The sequence below is a fragment of the Hylobates moloch genome, unplaced genomic scaffold, assembly GCF_009828535.3.
Source record: "Hylobates moloch isolate HMO894 unplaced genomic scaffold, HMol_V3 SCAFFOLD_7, whole genome shotgun sequence".
NCBI lineage: Eukaryota > Metazoa > Chordata > Mammalia > Primates > Hylobatidae > Hylobates > Hylobates moloch.
This window is the reverse complement of record NW_026652282.1, coordinates 69,825,851-69,845,688: the sequence shown is the minus strand read 5'-3', so window position 1 is coordinate 69,845,688 and position 19,838 is coordinate 69,825,851. Positions and strand designations below refer to the sequence as shown.

At 35.9% G+C, this 19,838-nt stretch overlaps 1 protein-coding gene across 2 annotated transcripts in view; it reads right to left on the bottom strand.

The window, feature by feature from the left end:
• APOOL (apolipoprotein O like) overlaps nucleotides 1-19,838 on the bottom strand; it is an 85,360-nt gene that overhangs the window by 8,062 nt on the left and 57,460 nt on the right. For both annotated transcript variants that reach the window (XM_032757242.2, XM_032757241.2), the window contains 3 exons: nucleotides 16,387-16,478; nucleotides 9,520-9,633; nucleotides 9,240-9,357 (listed from right to left, as the gene is read on the bottom strand). In XM_032757242.2, the coding sequence (XP_032613133.1) occupies nucleotides 9,240-9,357; nucleotides 9,520-9,633; nucleotides 16,387-16,478 (324 nt within the window). The remainder of the gene's footprint in view (nucleotides 1-9,239; nucleotides 9,358-9,519; nucleotides 9,634-16,386; nucleotides 16,479-19,838) is intronic.

Here is a 19,838-nt window from a genome sequence, read left to right as displayed (position 1 = left end):
CTTTTGGTTTCTTGTGTATAAAATCAGGATGACATTCAGCATTCAGCTTCTTAGCAACTCAAATACTTAAAGACACTAGTCACTATAAAGTACTTTCTCAAACTTTTCCATTCCTTTTTTCTCTGTGTGCTTCAGTTTGGCTATTTTTTATTGACTTGTCTTTGAATTCATTAATTCTGTGCTTTCTGGTAAATAGTCTGCTGTTAAACCCATCCAATGAGTTCTTAATTTCGGGTACTGTATTTTTCACTTCTAGAATATCCACTAGAATTTTTTAACAGATTCCAAGTCCCTGTGACATTCTCCATCTTTTCATCCATTTTGTCCATCTTTTTTTCTATTTAATATTTTAATTATAGTTATTGTAAAGTCCTTTTCAGTTAACTTCAATATTTAGGTCATCTGTGGGTCTGCTGTTATTGTTATATTTATGTATTTTTTCTTTTGACTGTCAGTCACATCTTCCTGCCTTTTTGCATAACTAGTATTTTGTTTGTTTGTATACTGGACATTATGTATAAAAGAAAGGTAGACGCTCCAGAAGATAAAGGGCACCAGACAGGGGTGCCCTTTCTCTCTTTACAAAGGGTGAAACACTTATCATCTCAATCTAGTCAGGCATTGAGCTGGGTCTGGGCTGCGTTCTAATTTTAGTAAGAGTCAGTTAACCTCTGGTTCCTCCCGGTTCACCTATGGCACTCCCAAGCTTCTGACTGACGGTCTGACTAGTTTCTGTCTCCACAGCACCAAAAAACTGTAGGAAATTCGATTTTGCCCTTAAGAGGTTTTGAGTTTGGCTATTTAGTCTCCGAATCCACAAAAAATCTGGCAACTACCATAAGGGGGACATGGGTCATGCATATGTGGCACATGCCCTCGCTCTAGAAGAGGAATTGGCAAACTTTTCTGCAAAAGGTCAGTAGTAAATATTTTTGACTTTGTGAACCATATGGTCTCTGTCACAAGTGCTTGACTCTGCCATTGTAGTTTAAAAGCAGCCATAGACAATACATAGATCAATGTGTGTGGGTATGTTCTAATAAAACATTATTTCTGGACATTGACATCTGAATTTCATGTAATTTTCACTTGCTATGAAATATTGTTCTTTTGATTTTTTTTCAACCATCACTGTTAGCTTGCAGAATATACAAAAATAGTGAGTCAGGACATCTCATACATGCGGGTGTCCCTCTGGGACAAAGCTTCCGGAAGAAGGATCAGGCAGCAATATTTGCTGTTCTGCCATATTTGCTGTTCTGCAGCCTCTGCTCGGGATACCCAGGCAAACACGGATGGAGTGGGCCTTTAGCAAATTCCAACAGACCTGCAGCTGAGGGTCCTGACTGTTAGAAGGAAAACTAACAAACAGAAAGGAATAGCATCAACATCAACAAAAAGGACATCCACACCAAAACCCCATCTGTAGGTCACCAGCATCAAAGATCAAAGGTAGATAAAACCACAAAGATGGGGAGAAACCAGAGTAGAAAATCTGAAAATTCTAAAAACCAGAGAACCTCTTCTCCTCCAAAGGATCACAGCTCCTTGCCATCAATGGAACAAAGATGGATGGAGAATGATTTTGACGAGCTGACAGAAGTAGGCTTCAGAAGGTCAGTAATAACAAATTTCTCCAAGCTAAAGGAGAATGTTCGAATCCACCACAAGGAAGCTAAAAACCTTGCAAAAATATTAGATGAATGGCTAACTAGAACAGTGTAGAGAAGACCTTAAATGACCTGATGGAGCTGCAAATCATGGCACGACAGCTCCATGACTCACACACAAGCTTCAATAGCTGATTCGATCAAGTGGAAGAAAGGGTATCAGTGATTGAATTAATGAAAAATTAATGAAATAAAGCGAGAAGAGAAGTTTACAGACAAAAGAGTAAAAAGAAATGAAGAAAGCCTCCAAGAAATATGGGACTATGAGAAAAGACCAAATCTACATTTGATTGGTGTACCTGAAAGTGACAGGGAGAATGGAACCAAGTTGGAAAACACTCTGCAGGATTAATTATCCAGGAGAACTTCCCCAACCTAGCAAGGCAGGCCAACATTCAAATTCAGGAAATACAGAGAACACCACAAAGATACTCCTCGAGAAGAGCAACCCCAAGACACATAACTGTCAGATTCACCAAAGTTGAAATGAAGGAAAAAATTCCTTTCTGTTTGTTAGTTTTCCTTCTAACAGTCAGGACCCTCAGCTGCAGGTCTGTTGGAAGGGCAGCCAGAGAGAAAGGTCAGGTTATCCACAAAGGGAAGCCTATCAGACTAACAGCAGATCTCTCAGCAGAAACTCTACAAGCCAGAAGAGAGTGGGGGCCGATATTCAACATTCTTAAAGAAAAGAATTTTCAACCCAGAATTTCATATCCAGCCAAACTAAGCTTTGTAAGTGAAGGAGAAACAAAATCCTTTACAGACAAGCAAATGCTGAGAGATTTTGTCACCATCAGTCCTTTCTTACAAGAGCTCCTGAAGGAAGCACTAAACATGGAAAGGAACAACCAGTACCAACCACTGCAAAAACATGCTAAATTGTAAAGACCATCGATGCTAGGAAAAAACTGCATCAACTAACTGGCAAAATAACCAGCTAACATCATAACGACAGGATCAAATTCACACATAACAATATTAACCTTAAATGTAAATGGGCTAAATGCCCCAATTAAAAGACACAGACTGGCAAATTGGATAAAGAGTCAAGACCCATCAGTGTGCTGTATTTAGGAGACCGATCTCACGTGCAGAGACACACATAGGCTCAAAATAAAGGGAAGGAGGAAGATCTAACAAGCAGATAGAAAGCAAAAAATAGCAGGGGTTGCAATTCTAGCCTCTGATAAAACAGACTTTAAACCAAAAAACATCAAAAGAGACAAAGAAGGCCATTACATAATGCTAAAGGGAACAATTCAACAAGTGCTAACTATTCTAAATATATATGCACCCAATACAGGAGCACCCAGATTCATAAAGCGAAAGTCCTTAGAGACCTACAAAGAGACTTTAGACTTCCACACAATAAAAATGGGAGACTTTAACATCCCACTGTCAACATTAGACAGATCAATGACACAGAAGGTTAACAAGGATATCCAGGACTTGAACTCAGCTCTGCACCAAGCAGATCTAACAGACATCTACAGAACTCTCCACCCCAAATCAACAGAATATACATTCTTCTCAGCACCACACCACACCTATTCCAAAATTGACCACATAGTTGGAAGTAAAGCACTCCTCAGCAAATATAAAAGAACAGAAATTACAACAAAGTATCTCTCAGACCACAGTGCAATCAAATTAGAACTCAGGATTAAGAAACTCACTCGAAACCGCTCAACTACATGGAAACTGAACAACGTGCTCCTGAATGACTATTAGGTACATAACGAAATAAAGGCAGAAATAAAGATGTTCTTTGAAACCAATGAGAACAAAGACACAACGTACCACAATCTCTGGGACACATTTAAAGCAGTGTGTAGAGGGAAATTTATAGCACTAAATGCCCACAAGAGAAAGCAGGAAAGATCTAAAATTGACACCCTAACATCACAATTAAAAGAACTAGAGAAGCAAGTGCAAACACATTCAAAAGCTAGCAGAAGGCAAGGAATAACTAAGATCAGAGCAGAACTGAAAAAGATAGAGACACAAAAAACCCTTCAAAAAATCAATGAATCCAGGAGCTGGTTATTTGAAAACATCAGCAAAATTGATAGACTGCCAGCAAGACTAATAAAGAAGAAAAGAGAGAAGAATCAAATAGATGCAATAAAAAATGATAAAGGGGATATCACCACTGACCCCACAGGAATACAAACTACCATCAGAAAATACTACAAACACCTCTACGCAAATAAACTAGAAAATCTAGAAGAAATGCATAAATTCTTGGACACATACACCCTCCCAAGACTAAACCAGGAAGAAGTTGAATCTCTGAATAGACTAATAACAGGCTCTGAAATTGAGGCGATAATTAATAGCCTACCAACCAAAAAAAGTCCAGGACCAGACAGATTCACAGCCGAAATCTACCAGAGGTACAAAGAGGAGCTGGTACCATTCCTTCTGAAACTATTACAATCAATAGAAAAAGAGGGAATTCTCCCTAACTCATTTCTGAGGCCAGCATCATCCTGATACCAAACCCTGGCAGAGACACAACAAAAAAAGAGAATTTTAGACCAATATCCCTGATGAACATCGATGTGAAAATCCTCAATAAAATACTGGCAAACCAAATCAAGCAGCACATCAAAAAGCTTATCCGCCACGATTAAGTTGGCTTCCTCCCTGGGATGCAAGGCTGGTTCAACATACGCAAATCAATAAATGTAATCCATCCAATAAATGTAATCCATCACATAAACAGAACCAACGAAAAACCACATCATTATCTCAATAGATGCAGAAAAGCCCTTCGACAAAATTCAACTGCCCTTCATGTTAAAAACTCTCAATAAACTAGGTATGGAACATATCTAAATATAATAAGAGCTATTTATGACAAACCCACAGCCAGTGTCATACTGAATGGGCAAAAACTGGAAGAATTCCCTTTGAAAACTGGCACTAGACAGGGATGCCCTCTCTCACCACTCCTATTCAACACAGTGTTGGAAGTTCTGGCCAGGGCAATCAGGCAAGAGAAAGAAATAAACGGTATTCAATTAGGAAAAGAGGAAGTCAAATTGTCCCTGTTTGCAGATGACATGATTGTATATTTGGAAAACCCCATTGTCTCAGCCCAAAATCTCCTTAAGCTGAGAAGCAACTTCAGCAAAGTCTCAGGATACAAAATCAATGTGCAAAAATCACAAGCATTCTTATACACCAATAACAAACAGAGAGCCAAATCATGAGTGAACTCCCATTCACAATTGCTACAAAGAGAACAAAATACCTAGGAATCCAGCTTACAAGGGATGTGAAGGACCTCTTCAAGGAGAACTACAAACCACTGCTCAATGAAATAAAAGAGGATACATACAAATGGAAAAACATTCCATGCTCATGGATAGGAACAATCAATATTGTGAAAATGGCCATACTGCCTAAGGTAATTTATAGATTCAATGCCATCCCCATCAAGCTACCAATGACTTTCTTCACAGAATTGGAAAAAAACTACTTTAAAGTTCATATGGAACCAAAAAAGAGCCCACATTGCCAAGCCAATCCTAAGCCAAAAGAACAAAGCTGGAGGCATCATGCTACCTGACTTCAAACTATACTACAAGGCTACAGTAACCAAAACAACATGGTACTGGTACAGACAGATAGACCAATAGAACAGAACAGACACCTCAGAAGTAACACCACACATCTACAACCATCTGATCTTTGACAAACCTGACAAAAACAAGAAATGGGGAAAGGAGTCCCTATTTAATAAATGGTGCTGGGAAAACTGGCTAGCCATATGTAGAAAACTGAAACTGGATCCCTTCCTTACACCTTATACAAAAATTAATTCAAGAGAGATTAAAGACTTAAATGTTAGACTTAAAACCATAAAAACCCTAGAAGAAAACCTAGGCAATACCATTCAGGACATAGGCATGGGAAAGGACTTCATGACTAAAACACCAAAAGCAATGGCAACAAAAGACAAAATTGACAAATGGGATCTAATTAAACTAAAGAGCTTCTGCACAGCAAAAGAAACTACCATCAGAGTGAACAGGCAACCTACAGAATGGGAGAAAATTTTTGCAATCTACCCATCCGACAAAGGGTTAATATCCAGAATCTACAAAGAACTTAAACAAATTTACAAGAAAAAAACAATGCCATCAAAAAGTGGGTGAAGGATATGAACAGACACTTCTCAAAAGAAGACATTTATGCAGCCAACAGACACATGAAAAAATGCTCATCATCACTGCAAATCAAAACCACAATGAGATACCATCTCACACCAGTTTAGAATGGCGATCATTAAAAAGTCAAGAAAAAACAGATGCTGGAGAGGATGTGGAGAAATAGGAATGCTTTTACACTGTTGGTGGGAGTGTAAATTAGTTCAACCATTGTGGAAGACAGTGTGGCGATTCCTCAAGGATCTAGAGCTAGAAATACCATTTGACCCAGCCATCCCATTACTGGGTATATACCCAAAGGATTATAAATCATGCTACTATAAACACACATGCACACGTATGTTTATTGCGGCACTATTCACAATAGCAAAAATATGGAACCAACCCAAATGTCCATCAATGATAGACTGGATTAAGAAAATGTGGCACATATACACCATGGAATACTATGCGGCCATAAAAAAGGATGAGTTCATGTCCTTTGCAGGGACATGGATGCAGCTGGAAACCATCATTCAGAGCAGACTATCACAAGGACAGATAACCAAACACCGCATATTCTCACTCATAGGTGCGAACTGAACAATGAGAACACTTGGACACAGGGCGGGCAACATCACACACAGGGGCCTGTTGTGGGGTGGGCGGCAGGGGGAGGGATAGCATTAGGAGAAATACCTCATGTAAATGACGAGTTAATGGGTGCAGCAAACCAACAATGGCACATGTATACCTATGTAACAAACCTGCAGAATTAAATATAATTAAATATATATATATTATATATATATATATTATATATAATATATATATATATATATATATATATATATAGGTTAACAAATTTATCACCTAAAAAAAAAAAACATAGAATTGGCAAGGCCATATTTGTCAATTCCTTTAGAGGACATTAATTTGTAAAATGTGAATTCATTCTTTTCATCAGATTCTTGAAGAGGTCTATGACACCAAATTCTAAATTTGTGATTCCCAAAATAGCAATTTTCTCCATTAATGTACATGAGATGGTAGAGAACAACCGAACTCATATTCAGAGCCACAACATATAGTTGGACAGTACACCCTATCTGTTCTGTATGGTGATAAGTGATAGCCATGGCTAGGCTCACTAGGTAAGTGACTTGCTCCTTAAGTATGCTCAATGAAAATCTGTTTTTCATCAAAATGGCTAATTGCTCTAGGCAAATAATAATAATGATATATTTTAATACCCACTGATACCCCTTAGTATGTCCCTGGCATTGTAGTTAGTGCTTTACATGCAATATCTCACTTAATCCTCACAACCATGTGAGAACTATTATTGTCCCCTTTTTGTTGGATGAGGAGACTGAGGCTTGAGGTGTTTGATAATTTGCCCCAGGTAACAGAACTAGTAAATGCTGGATCTGGGATTTTGATTCAAGTCTTATTCTATAACCTGTGCTCACATTCACTACTGTTTCCCATACCAAAAAAAAAAAATTGTTTTATTCTACATATGAAACATGGAAATGGTGAATCCGAACGTTATACTGTATAATAAACTCCAAATGATATATTGTTATGTAGTGGGTGTTGGTGTCCCCCCAAAATTCACATGTTGAGACACTATCTCCCCCAATGTGATGGTATTAGGAGGTGGAGAGCTTTGGGAAGTGGTTAGAATTAGAGCAGGTGATGAGAGTACAGCCTTCGTGAATGGGATCAGTAGTGCCCTTATGAATCTTGAGAGAGCTTGCTTCCCTCTGTTCTCTGCCATGTGAGAATACAATGATAAGTAGGCTGTCTACAAGTCAGAAGAGGGTCTTCACCAGAACCCGACCATGTTGGCACCCTGATCTCAGAATTTCAGTCTCTAGAACTGTGAGAAATAAATTTCTGTTGTTTATAAGCCACCCAGTCTATGGTATTTTTTACAGCAGCTCAAACTGACCAAGACATCTATGATAAGAATGAGTAGCACTGGCATCTCTTTCTCCCTCTGCATTGTCTCCATAGAATGCTTTTCATATACCACATCACCCAAGACAGGCAAATAAAGGGTTCCAGAATCTAGATGTGTGAGGAAAAGACATTAGCTTGGGAAGGTTTTGGTCCCACTGTTAAGCTGTAGTATGTTTCATCTTCATAAAGATACTCTGGAATTAACAGGCATTTGGAAAAATGACCATACATTATATTCTTGTGAGAATATGGTCACCTGTAGATTATTCAGAGTCTAAAAACTATATAGCTCCTCTTGATTAGAAAAGAGAGAGACAGAGGAAAATAGTAAAACTCAAATCAGGTTTGTTATTCAATGACAGTTTTTATGACGATTAAGTGAGAGGAGGAGGCTGAAATTAGAGACTAACTTCCAGTTTTAAATTAGATAATCTATAGACAATGGAAAGAGCTTAGACTTTGATGTCAAGAAGATCTAGGCCATAAACTGAACTCTGCTACTCACAAGCTATATGATTTGGGGCAACTTATTTTAGCTCCCTGAGTCTCAGTCTCTTCATCATAAAATGGGAATAATTACCGATCCAGCAGAGGTTTTTGTTTTGCTTTGTGGGTAAGGGCTGAATAACACAATATACTTCTAGCTCTCTGCATCACAGTATGTGCTCGATAAAGGGTGGATATTATTATTATTCCCCAACCTCTGAATTAGCCACCTTCCTTTGCAATAAGACAACTTAGCGGGTTTTATAATTCACATTGTACATATACATAAACCTATGCAAATCAATAGGAATACATTGTCAAAATGGTATTAAACACTTTGTCACCTTCTTTTTGATCACAGTAAAATCACAGCAGTATTTGTTTAGAAAGTATAATTGTCACTGCTTGGTCCCACAAAGTATTTATTGCCAGTATGGAATACTAGCAATATTATAAGTATTATGATTGATGATATTTCTACTATTTGATGCTGAAAGTTCTTTTGGTGCCTAAACTTAGTAAAACTAAACTTAATAAAAATAAAACAGTCTTAAGATTGACAGGGAGACTGATAGGTAAATAGCACAAAAAATGGAAGCTGACATTTCTTTATGTAGGTGTGACTCATCCCTTTAAAATTACAGAATCTAGGAAGGCCCATTTTCCCCCACCTAATAGCTCAAATTTTATAAAGTTATATTAAATGCTTCACCTAATCAACCTGTCAGTGCTACTCTATATACTCACATATAAAGATCTGTATTATCAACTATGTGATAATTTAAAGCAATTGCAGGTACCTAAGTACCTCATAACCTAAAAAGAAACAGAAACCACAGATATTAGAAAGACAAAATATTTATGGGGAGAACACATCTTAAGTTCAAACCACTAACGATAATGCTATCAAATTATTTAAGAAAAGAATGAAAACAAAATTGACTTATACCCAACAAACCTGAGGTGGATTCTGATTTGGTCTTTGCTTCAGAGCTGAGTTCTGTTGGCAAGGGCACTGAGTGTTTCAAGACGTGAGTTGTTTTTGCAGGTACTTCTACTTCGGAAGAGGATCCTAGCTGTTTACCAAACAGATTTTTCCTTCATAAGTAAATCATTTTACTAATTCCTTCATCTACTTTCTCATTTTATCCTCGACCTCTGTCCAGTACCCTCATTACAAGCCAACACCCACCCAAACAAAACTCAATGTTGACCGTCTTGCTCCATGTAAACTCTACCTTAGTTTTTTCTTTAGGTTTAGGGAGTGACTCTTCTTTGCTGCTTTTTGTCCACAATGATTTAACTGCTCCAAAAATTTGCTGGCTTATAGCATATACCTTTTTCGCTGTTACCTATTTAAAACAAAAAGTAAGTCAAATAACATATTTTTAAAAGTTAAAATTAAAAATGTATTTTAGATTTATCAGGTATTTCATATGAACACTGAAGTCAGAATCAATAAAGATATAAATCTCTAAATCATATAACACAAAGCACCATTTCTAAAATCTTATATGAAAAATTTTTTGGGTCATGCAAAGGGTTATAAGAAATGTATAATCTGCATTCACATTGTAACACATAAATTTAAAACTATGTCTATTTTTTAAATTTTTTTCAGCTTTAGTGAGATTAGATTGACATATATAAAATTGTATCTATTTAAGGTATATAACATGGTGATTTGATATAAGTGAAAACTGTGTCTATTAACAGGAGTTTGGGGAATATAATTTGAGATAATAAACTGCTGATTGAGAAAATGAGATTTTTAACATGCTACAAAGTTAATGCTTTTGCTTAACATTTGATGGTGCTTTCTCCATTCATAAAGAAATAAAAGGCATCAACTAATTCCTCCAAAGAATAATATTCTTTTTTGGTAGAAAGGTAAAATAAACAGTGACTGACAAATACACTCAAGCAGAGGCCAGGATGCTGGCTGAATTCCTACAGTTACTGTTATTTTCATTCATCTCTATTTCTCTTTGAAAATCTACTTCTGATTTCTTCTTTTTCCTATTCTTCTCCAATCTTTTTGTTCATTATAGTTAAAGTGATTTCAACAGCCATTGATTTTTCAAGTTTTGAAGATGTTTTGAGGTGTTTTTCAGGATTATAATTTCTACAAACATATATTTTTTAAAAATTATGTTCCCATCCTCAAATAGAAATATTTTTATTGTTTTTACTAAGTATATACTACAGTTGAAAAGTTAAGTAATACACTAATATAAAGAAATTCCTCTTCCTCCCCAAATACAACCTTTGTTAAGTTATACATATATTCTTCCTGAATTTTTATTCATATATACATTATACATACACAAATTTTACAACAAATGTAATGTTAATATTTACAGATCTTTCAAAAAAGATGAAGTAGATCTATATGTACTGGCATGAATGGAAGTCCATGATGAACCACTAATTGAAAAAGTTACAGAACAGATTATACAATACAATCTCAATTATGTTTTCAATTAAATTTTAAAATAAATTACATATGTATTTAGTTTGTTTTCCTTTTCAAATACTTGAGATCACAGTAAACATATTATTCTGAGATATGATTTTTTTAAAAGCTTGACAATATTTCAAAGGCACGGTTCTATATAACTTTATATACCGTAGATCTACTTTTTAAATTTGCTGCTTAGTTTAGTATTCTATAATGTATGCACCACAATTTGTTTAACAAATTCCCTATTGAGGCACGATGATTTAACAAATCCCATTGGTGAGCATATGGGCTGTTTTCCTTTTTGGGGGTAGGGAGACGGCAAGTATAAGCAATGATGAAATTAGCATCCTTATACATACAACTGGGACCATAACCCTTATAGTATTTCCTCAGGATAAATTCCTAGAGCTGAAATTTCTGCACTGAAGAGTACACACATATTAATTTTTGACAGTATTACCATGTTGCTCTCCAGAAAGTCAGCAATATACTGCAGCAATTTACACTACCACCAAGAGTATATGTCTGTTTTCCTACCCTATTTACCAGCAGTGATATTATAAGTCTTTTAAATCTTTGTCAAATTTAAAGGCTAAAAACCAATATCTAAATGATTTTTCAAATTTTCATTTATTTGTTCATGAAATCAAGTATCTTACACATATTAGGCCATTTATGTTTCTTATTTTGTAGACTGCTTTTTTTCATTTTCCCAGAGGGCACATTCATCTTTTGCTCATTGATTTATAGGAGTTTTTCTTTTTTTTTTTTTTGAGACGGAGTCTCTCTCTGTCACCCAGGCTGGAGTGCAGTGGCGCAATCTCAACTCACTGCAAGCTCCGCCTCCCAGGTTCACGCCATTCTCCTGTCTCAGCCTCCCGAGTAGCTGGGACTACAGGCGCACGCCACCATGCCTGGCTAATTTTTTGTATTTTTAGTAGAGACGGGGTTTCACTGTGTTAGCCAGGATGGTCTCGATCTCCTGACCTTGTGATCCATCTGCCTCGGCTTCCCAAAGTGCTGGGATTACAGGCATGAGCCACCACGCCTGGCCAGGAGTTCTTAATACCTGAAGGATATTAGTACTTTGTCATATATGTTACAAATAGTTTTCCCTGTTTTTCATGTATCCATTAACTTTGTGTATGGTAATCTACAGAAATGTATTAATTGTGATGTAGTCAAATATGTCAACTTTTTCTTTGATGGCTTCTAGATTGTATTTTGCTTAAGAAAGCTTTTCCTATCTCAAGATTAAACAGGTATGCCTCTTATTTCTTCTCATACCTTTTATAGTATTCTAGTTTATGATTAGATCTGTATTCCACCTAGAATTAGTTTTCCCATGATAGTTGGTAAAGGTCTGAGTAATTTTCCAAACAGCCAATTAGCCCAACACATTTCTTGGGAAAAAAAAAAAATCCATCCTTTCCATTACACACTGATTTGAAATGCTATCTGTACCACGTATCAATCCCCTACCCTCATGTGTACAAAAATATACTCAATATAATTGTTTGGATATTCTCTTTTGTCCTCTTGATCTATTTTACTGTGTATACTATAGTAACCAATACACAGCAGACAGACAACAAATACTAGGTGAATGACTATCACACTCCATTCAAATCCAGAGCTTTTGTAAGAACTGAATTAAATTTCTAGACTTTGAAATACTCACCGTATTTCAACATTTAGTCTTTCATCCAGAAACAGGATATATCTCCAAAGACATTCAAGATTTTTTGTTAAATATCCTTCACATATAAGTGAGATCAAACCGTATTTGTCTTTCTGTGTCTATTTTATTTCACTGAGTATAATGTCCTCTGGGTTATCCATGCCATTGCAAATGGCAGAATTTCCGTTTTTAATGGCTAAACAGCATTCTGTTCTATGTATGTACCAAATTATCTTTATCCATTTATCTACTGAGAGACACTTAGGTTGTTTCTAATCTTGACTATTGTGAATAATGCTGCAATGAACATGAAGGTGCATATATCTCTTCAAGATACTGATTTCATTTTTTTTTTTTTTTTTTGGATATATACGCACAATAGAAGCAGAGAGTAGAATGGAGGTTGCCAGGCGATAGCAGTGAGGTAAACAAGATGTTGGTCAAAGGGTACAAACTTTCAGTCATAAGATGAACAAGTTCTGGGTATATAATGTGCTGCATGGGTGGTGATGGATATGTTAATTTGATTGTAATAATCATTACACAATGTATATGTATGTCAAATCATCATGTTGTACACCTTGAATATATTCAATCTTTATTCATCAATTAAATATTGTGAAAATTTAAAAATACCCTTCAGTAAAGTTTATTTTTCTTTTAAACAGGCATTAAAACATTATTTGGTAAGTCTATTCCTAGATATTTTATAGCTTTCAAAGACAGAATACTTGCTACTCTTTACATAAATCAATAATAAAAATATTGTGAGGAAAATTATAAAAAGCAAAGAGTAGTTCCATCTTGAAATGTATTTTCAAAATGATGAATAACTGGAGTGAGACTTTCATTTTTCAAAGGACCTTCTAGACTATCATTTCTTAAACTTTTTAATATCACAGATACCTTGGAGAAGCTCTTGAAAGCTATAGGCCCTTTCCTTCAGAAAAATACAGATACAGTAAAAAGCTCTCACCTGACATCCTTTTAGGAGACTTGACTGATTAATAAAATGCTTTTTTAATTTATTACAAATGATGTTTGTAGAATGCTGAATATTCATCCCTATCAGGTGCTCTCCAATATGCTAAGGTACTATCTTTCATAAGTTGATTAGTATGCATATTAAGAATAAGTTCCTTTTTTCCCCAAGTTGCTGCATCAGTTTTACTTGTAATTAAACAGTCTAAATGTAACCTAATATGATAAAATATGAATATAAAAAGAATTATTGTTTCTAAGAAAATTAAGTTAAATGCTTCGTAAAGACTCAAATGTGAATGGCTAAAAAAATAACTGCTATGAAATTAGAGGTGAGCAAGACAATTATAACAGCTGGGAGAAATAATAGACATCTAAAAGGATTCTGCACTTAATTTTTTTTTTAATGTTTTTAACTGTTCATTCTATTTTAAAGGAACCTAATCTGGAAATTGTAGAAGACAGACTACAGATATGGCTTACGAATGGAAAGATGTTATAGATCTTTAACCAGGAGACCAATACTCAACGAAAAGCCCTACTTCAAAATAGAGAAAAAGGAAAGACTTTTTTTTTTTTTTTGAGATGGAGTCTCGCTCTGTCGCCCAGGCTGGAGTGCAGTGGTGCAATCTCGGCTCACTGCAACCTCCGCCACCTGGGTTCATGTGATTCTCGTGCCTCAGCCTCCCAAGAAGCTGGAATTGCAGGCGCCCGCCACCAGGCCTGGCTAATTTTTGTATTTTTACTAGAGACGGAGTTTCAACACATTGGCCAGGCTGAAGAAGGACATTTATGTTTTAATTTGAAGTAAAATTGTGGGTATATATTTTTATGTATATTTTTACAACTCGCTGCTTTAACATTTTTGATTGTTAACTACTGGTCCTGATTATGTCAAATAAGAAGGTTTTTCTTGTACATACATGACTTTTCATAAAGTTTTGGATAGGAGGGTGTGCTATAGACTCTCTAAAGTCCATCATGGATCTCAGGTTAAAAAAAAAATTATATATTTGAATTTGTAAAATATTAAATATGATATTATTATAGTCAAAAGAAAAGCAAGGATTTCAACTCTAAGAATTAAAGTAACAATTATTATTTACCCTAGAACATTTAAAAACTAATCTCTTATGTTAGAAAAATTTTTATTTGAAGTTCAGCAATTATTTTGTTTTTCCTTTTGTAAAGTAAAATTCAGTTTAATACTTTATTTTAAAAAACAAAAATAAGACACATACTATGATCTCATTCTTATCTGCCTATTCATACGTCTGTTTTTCTATCTCTGTGTATGCATGTTAAGATGTCTAGAAGAATATTCTATCCAAATGTGGACATGGATATTTGTATGGATAGATGCATTTTGGGTTGTTGTTTTTTTTCCTAAACTTTTCTGAAATATTTAGATTATCTAAAGATAAGCAGGTATAATTTTTAAAAGCAACCATGATGTCATTACTCTTATAAAAAAGAAGAATCAGGGCCCGGCACGGTGGCTCACGCCTGTAATCCCAGCACTTTGGGAAGCCGAGGCGGATGGATCACCTGAGGTCAGGAGTTCGAGACCAGCCTGGCCAGCCTGGTAAAACCCCATCTCTACTAAAAATACAAAAATTAGCTGGACGTGGTGGTGGGCGCCTGTAATCCCAGCTACTCGGGAGGCTGAGGCAGGAGGATCACTTGAACCCAGGAGGCGGAGGCTGCAGTGAGCCAAGACTGGGCCATTGCACTCCAGCCTGGGTGACAGAGCAAGACCCCATCTCAAAAAAAAAAAAAGAAAAAAAAAAAAAAGAAGAAGAATCAGTGGAAGTATCATCCACTGGGAGGAATAATGAACATGGAGGCCAAAAAATCTGAAGGTCAGTATGATGCTGGGCAAGTCAGTCACTGTGAAACTCCTCTGAGCTACAGTTTCCCTATAGATAAATGAGAAAAGATGAAAGTTGAATTAAATGAGCTTAACAGTTTCTTTCAATACTAGCATTTTATTAATTTAAGTGGTTAATTCCTATGTAAATTATTAAGAAAGAGTTTTAAAAATAAGTTTACCATGTTATCAATTATTTCAGGTATAAGTAGACTTAATGAATAATGCTCTCTTCCTTTGTTATGAGCTTTTATAGTTTGATCACATTACAAACTATATAGTACACCATATCCTTGACATTCTCAAAATATTGATAGGCAACTGTCTCTACATCAATAGTTAAAGGGATGAAGTAATGGGAATACAAGTACAGAAAGTCCTTCTGGTAACACTACACATTGTTTCAAGCATGAGGGGGAAGTGCTAACTGTTGGTAATTAAGAGGAGAAGGAAAAGAGGGAAAAAAATGCATAACCCAAAGTTTTCCTTCTCCATCTGAACATGTGTTAAAAATAAAATACTGAAAAAAACCGTTCAAATCATTAAGAGAATCTGGATTTGTACTTAAGCTCACAAGAAAAAGACAAAACAACTATAATAAGCATTTATACAGGTGTTTCTTAATTCTAAGTGGTTTCAATATTGAGTTCCTGTGCGTGTGTGTGTGTGTGTGTGTATGTGTGTGTGTGTGTATGTGTGTTTTACCTTCAGAAACCACTGAAGCCAATCTATCAACTGGTTGTTTCTTATGTCAGGTTAATCTGCTGAACCAAACAGCTGCTAGCATTTTAATCTTCTTTTAAATAAAAATTGAAGTTTATATACCTCAACAACGGAGCAGTATTTCTCCCCATAAATTCTAATTCAGTGTCTCTGAATGTAATCTTCAAATCTGCCTTTACATTGTTGAATTATATTTACACAAATTCATCCTATTAAGAATGGCATTTACCATGCTGAGATGCTAATGTGATTTGGCCAACGTAAGAGTTGATACCAACTATGTCTCTTAAAATTAAATGTTGCAGGTGCTGTGTAACATTTAAATATTGTCACATTGAGAGTTTAAACAAATACTGAAATGTTGCTATTATATAAAAAGAACTTACCTTAGCAATTATTACAGACTGAACTGGGTAGCAAACAGTTGCTCCTAAAGTGGCCAGTCCCAGAGGATAAGTAATTTTCTTAAACTTGGAACCTATAAAATGCAAATAAATTATTAAACTCCAAATATATACCACCAGAGACTTGATGTTCTTATACTGTAATGCTTTCTTTGCTCCCCTGGTAAGCCATCACCCTCTGTTCAATTACTTTTTAGGTAATTACACCAATCAAGATGGAAGCTAAAATGTCCTTAAGGATCTCAAGCCAATAACCCCTTAGCTGTCATGTCCAATTTAACAGAAGTATTCTCAATCTAATATTCACAATTACCTACACAAAAGGAATTGATGATTTTCTTCTGCTTGAAAGCTAGGTATTTTTCACGTCCTACGAAACCCAAATTTATAACCACAATTTTTTTTTTTTTTTTTTTTTTTGAGACGGAGTCTCGCTCTGTCCCCCAGGCTGGAGTGCAGTGGCGCAATCTCGGCTCACTGCAAGCTCCGCCTCCCGGGTTCACGCCATTCTCCTGCCTCAGCCTCTCTGAGTAGCTGGGACTACAGGCGCCTGCCACCACGCCCGGCTAATTTTTTGTATTTTTAGTAGAGATGGGGTTTCACCGTGGTCTCGATCTCCTGACCTCGTGATCCGCCCGCCTCGGCCTCCCAAAGTGCTGGGATTACAAGCGTGAGCCACCGCGCCCGGCCTATAACCACAATTTTGCAAGTATCTAATAAAGCATGATAATATAGAGAATTAATTAACTACTGTGTTTGTGACACCATGTAAAAGTGAAATGGACTCTCTCTTACATGTCCTTTTTTGATTAGGTATTTGGAAAGGTGAATGACTCAACTAAATCATCAACTAAGGACTTTAACAGGTACATAACTCCTTCATGTCACTGACTTAGAATACTGAATAATAATTGCAAGTAACCTGACATAAGTAATGCATATCAATAAGTGCCTTAACTATGCATCATTTAAGAGTTATTTTCGTATCTTTTTTTGATAACAAAATCCTTTCAAAATATCTTTCAAATAGAATCTCCCTAGGAACTTCAATATATAAAATCTATAAACTTGATGCTGCTCTGACTAACTTGGGGGTGGGAAGCTCTGTATCAAACCCTGGCTGTGTGGCTTTTCCTTTATCCCGATAGCACCACTAAAGACTTCCATGAAACTAAGGGTTCTACAGAATAGTTTGAAATCCACCACTTTAAGCCATAGCTTAGTTCCAACAGATTGTTGGTTCAAAATAATATGTATGTTTAACGCTTGTCACAGAGTATCTTATACTGTATATATGATCCAGGTAACTGGATGATGGGTTTTTTAATTGGGATAAGTACTTTTATGATCTGAAGCAGCTTATACAATCCCTAATCTAAAAAGGGAACAGCCTATCTGGTATATTATACAAATGAAAATGAATGTTTGCAGGTGAATTTGCAGTTTAGGGGAGGGAAAAACAAGAGGTCTATCTCGGTCTGGTTTAACTATTATTAAGGAAGCCTTCTAAAGTCATGTCTATAATGGACTGAGGTCGGGGGTGGTGGGTGGCCAGACTGATTCAAACTAGTTTAGCTTTTCTTTAGAGTCAGACTTCTGTGGTATGCAGAAAGAGGGTTTAAGTATATTAAAATGTCCTAAGTTGCTCCTTTACTCTAGTCCTGCTTGCTATTATTCCATCATCTACAGTTAAATTTCTTATTTTATAATCCTAGTATCTCTTGAGGTAAGTTCCCCTGACTTAACCAAATTCCCCTAATTGTGCTGCTCCTAAATATAGTAAGTGGCAGTTTTTCCTTATGTGTCATTTTAAAGATTAAAAAGACTTATAGTCATCCTCTCTTTACCTGGTAAGAAAGGCCAGTCTGCAAGAACAAACTACTCTGATATTTGCTATTCTCCTCTATTTTTAAATAAAATGCATCCTGACAAGCAAATACTGAGGGATTTCATCACCAAGACACCTGCATTGTGCACTAAACATGGAAAGGAAAAACCATTACCAGCCACTACAAAAACACACCAAAGTACACAGACCAATGACACTATGAAGCAACTACATTAACAAGTCTGCAAATTAACTAGCCAGCATCATTATGATAGGATCAAATTCACACATAACAATATTAACCTTAAATGAAAATGGACTAAATGCCCCAATTAAAGACACAAGATGGTAAGCTGGACAAAAAGACAAGACCCATCGGTGTGCTGTATTCAAGAGACACATCTCATGTGCAAAGACACACATAGGCTCAAAATAAAGGGATGGAGGAAAATTTACCAAGCAAATGGAAAGCAGAAAAAAACAGAGGTTGCAATCCTAGTGTCTGACAAAATAGACTTTAAACCAACAGATGTCAAAAAACACAAAGAAGGTCATTACATAATGGTAAAGGGTTCAATTCAACAAGAAGAGCTAACCATCCTAAATATATATGTACCCAACACAGGAGCACCCAGATTCATAAAGCAAGTACTAAAGACCTACCAAGAGACACAGACCTCCACATAATGATAGTGGGAGACTTTAATACCCCACTGTCAATATCAGAAAGATCATCGAGACAGAAAATTACCAATGATACTCAGACTTGAACTCAGCTCTAGATCAAGTGGACCTGATAGATATCTATAGAACTCTCCACCCCTCCAAAAAAAACCAGAATATACATTTTTCTCAGTGCCATGTGGCACTTACTCTAAAATTGATCACATAATTGGAAGTAAAACACTCCTCAGCAAATGTAAAAAAACTGAAATCATAATAGTCTCTCAGACCACAGCACAATCAAATTAGAACTAAAGATTAAGAAACTCACTCAAAACCGCACGACTTCATGGAAATTGTACAAGCTGTTCTTGAATGACTTCTGGGTAAATAATGAAATTAAGGCAGAGATCAAGATGTTCTTTGAAACTAATGAGAACAAAGAGACAACATGCCAGAATCTCTGCGACACAGCTAAAGTGGCGTTAAGAGGGAAATTTATACCACTAAATGCCCACATCAAAAAGCTAGAAAGATCTCAAATTGACATCCTAACATGACAACTAAAATAACTAGAGAACCAAGAGCTAACAAACCGCAGACCTAGCAGAAGACAAGAAATAACCAAGCTTCAGAGCTGAAGGTGACAAAGGCACAAAAATCCCCTCAAAAAAAAAAAAAAAAAAAAAAAAATCCAGGAGCTGTTTTTTTGAGAAAAAAAAAAAAAAAGACAAAAAACAACAACAATAATAAAAATAGACTGCTAGCTACATTAATGAAGAAAAAAAGAGAGAAGATTCAAATAAACACAATCTGAAATGATAAGGAAGATACCACCACTGATCCCATAGAAATACAAAACACCAGAGAATACTATAAACACCTCTATGCAAATATACTATAAAATCTAAAAATGAATAAATTTCTGGACACATACACTCTC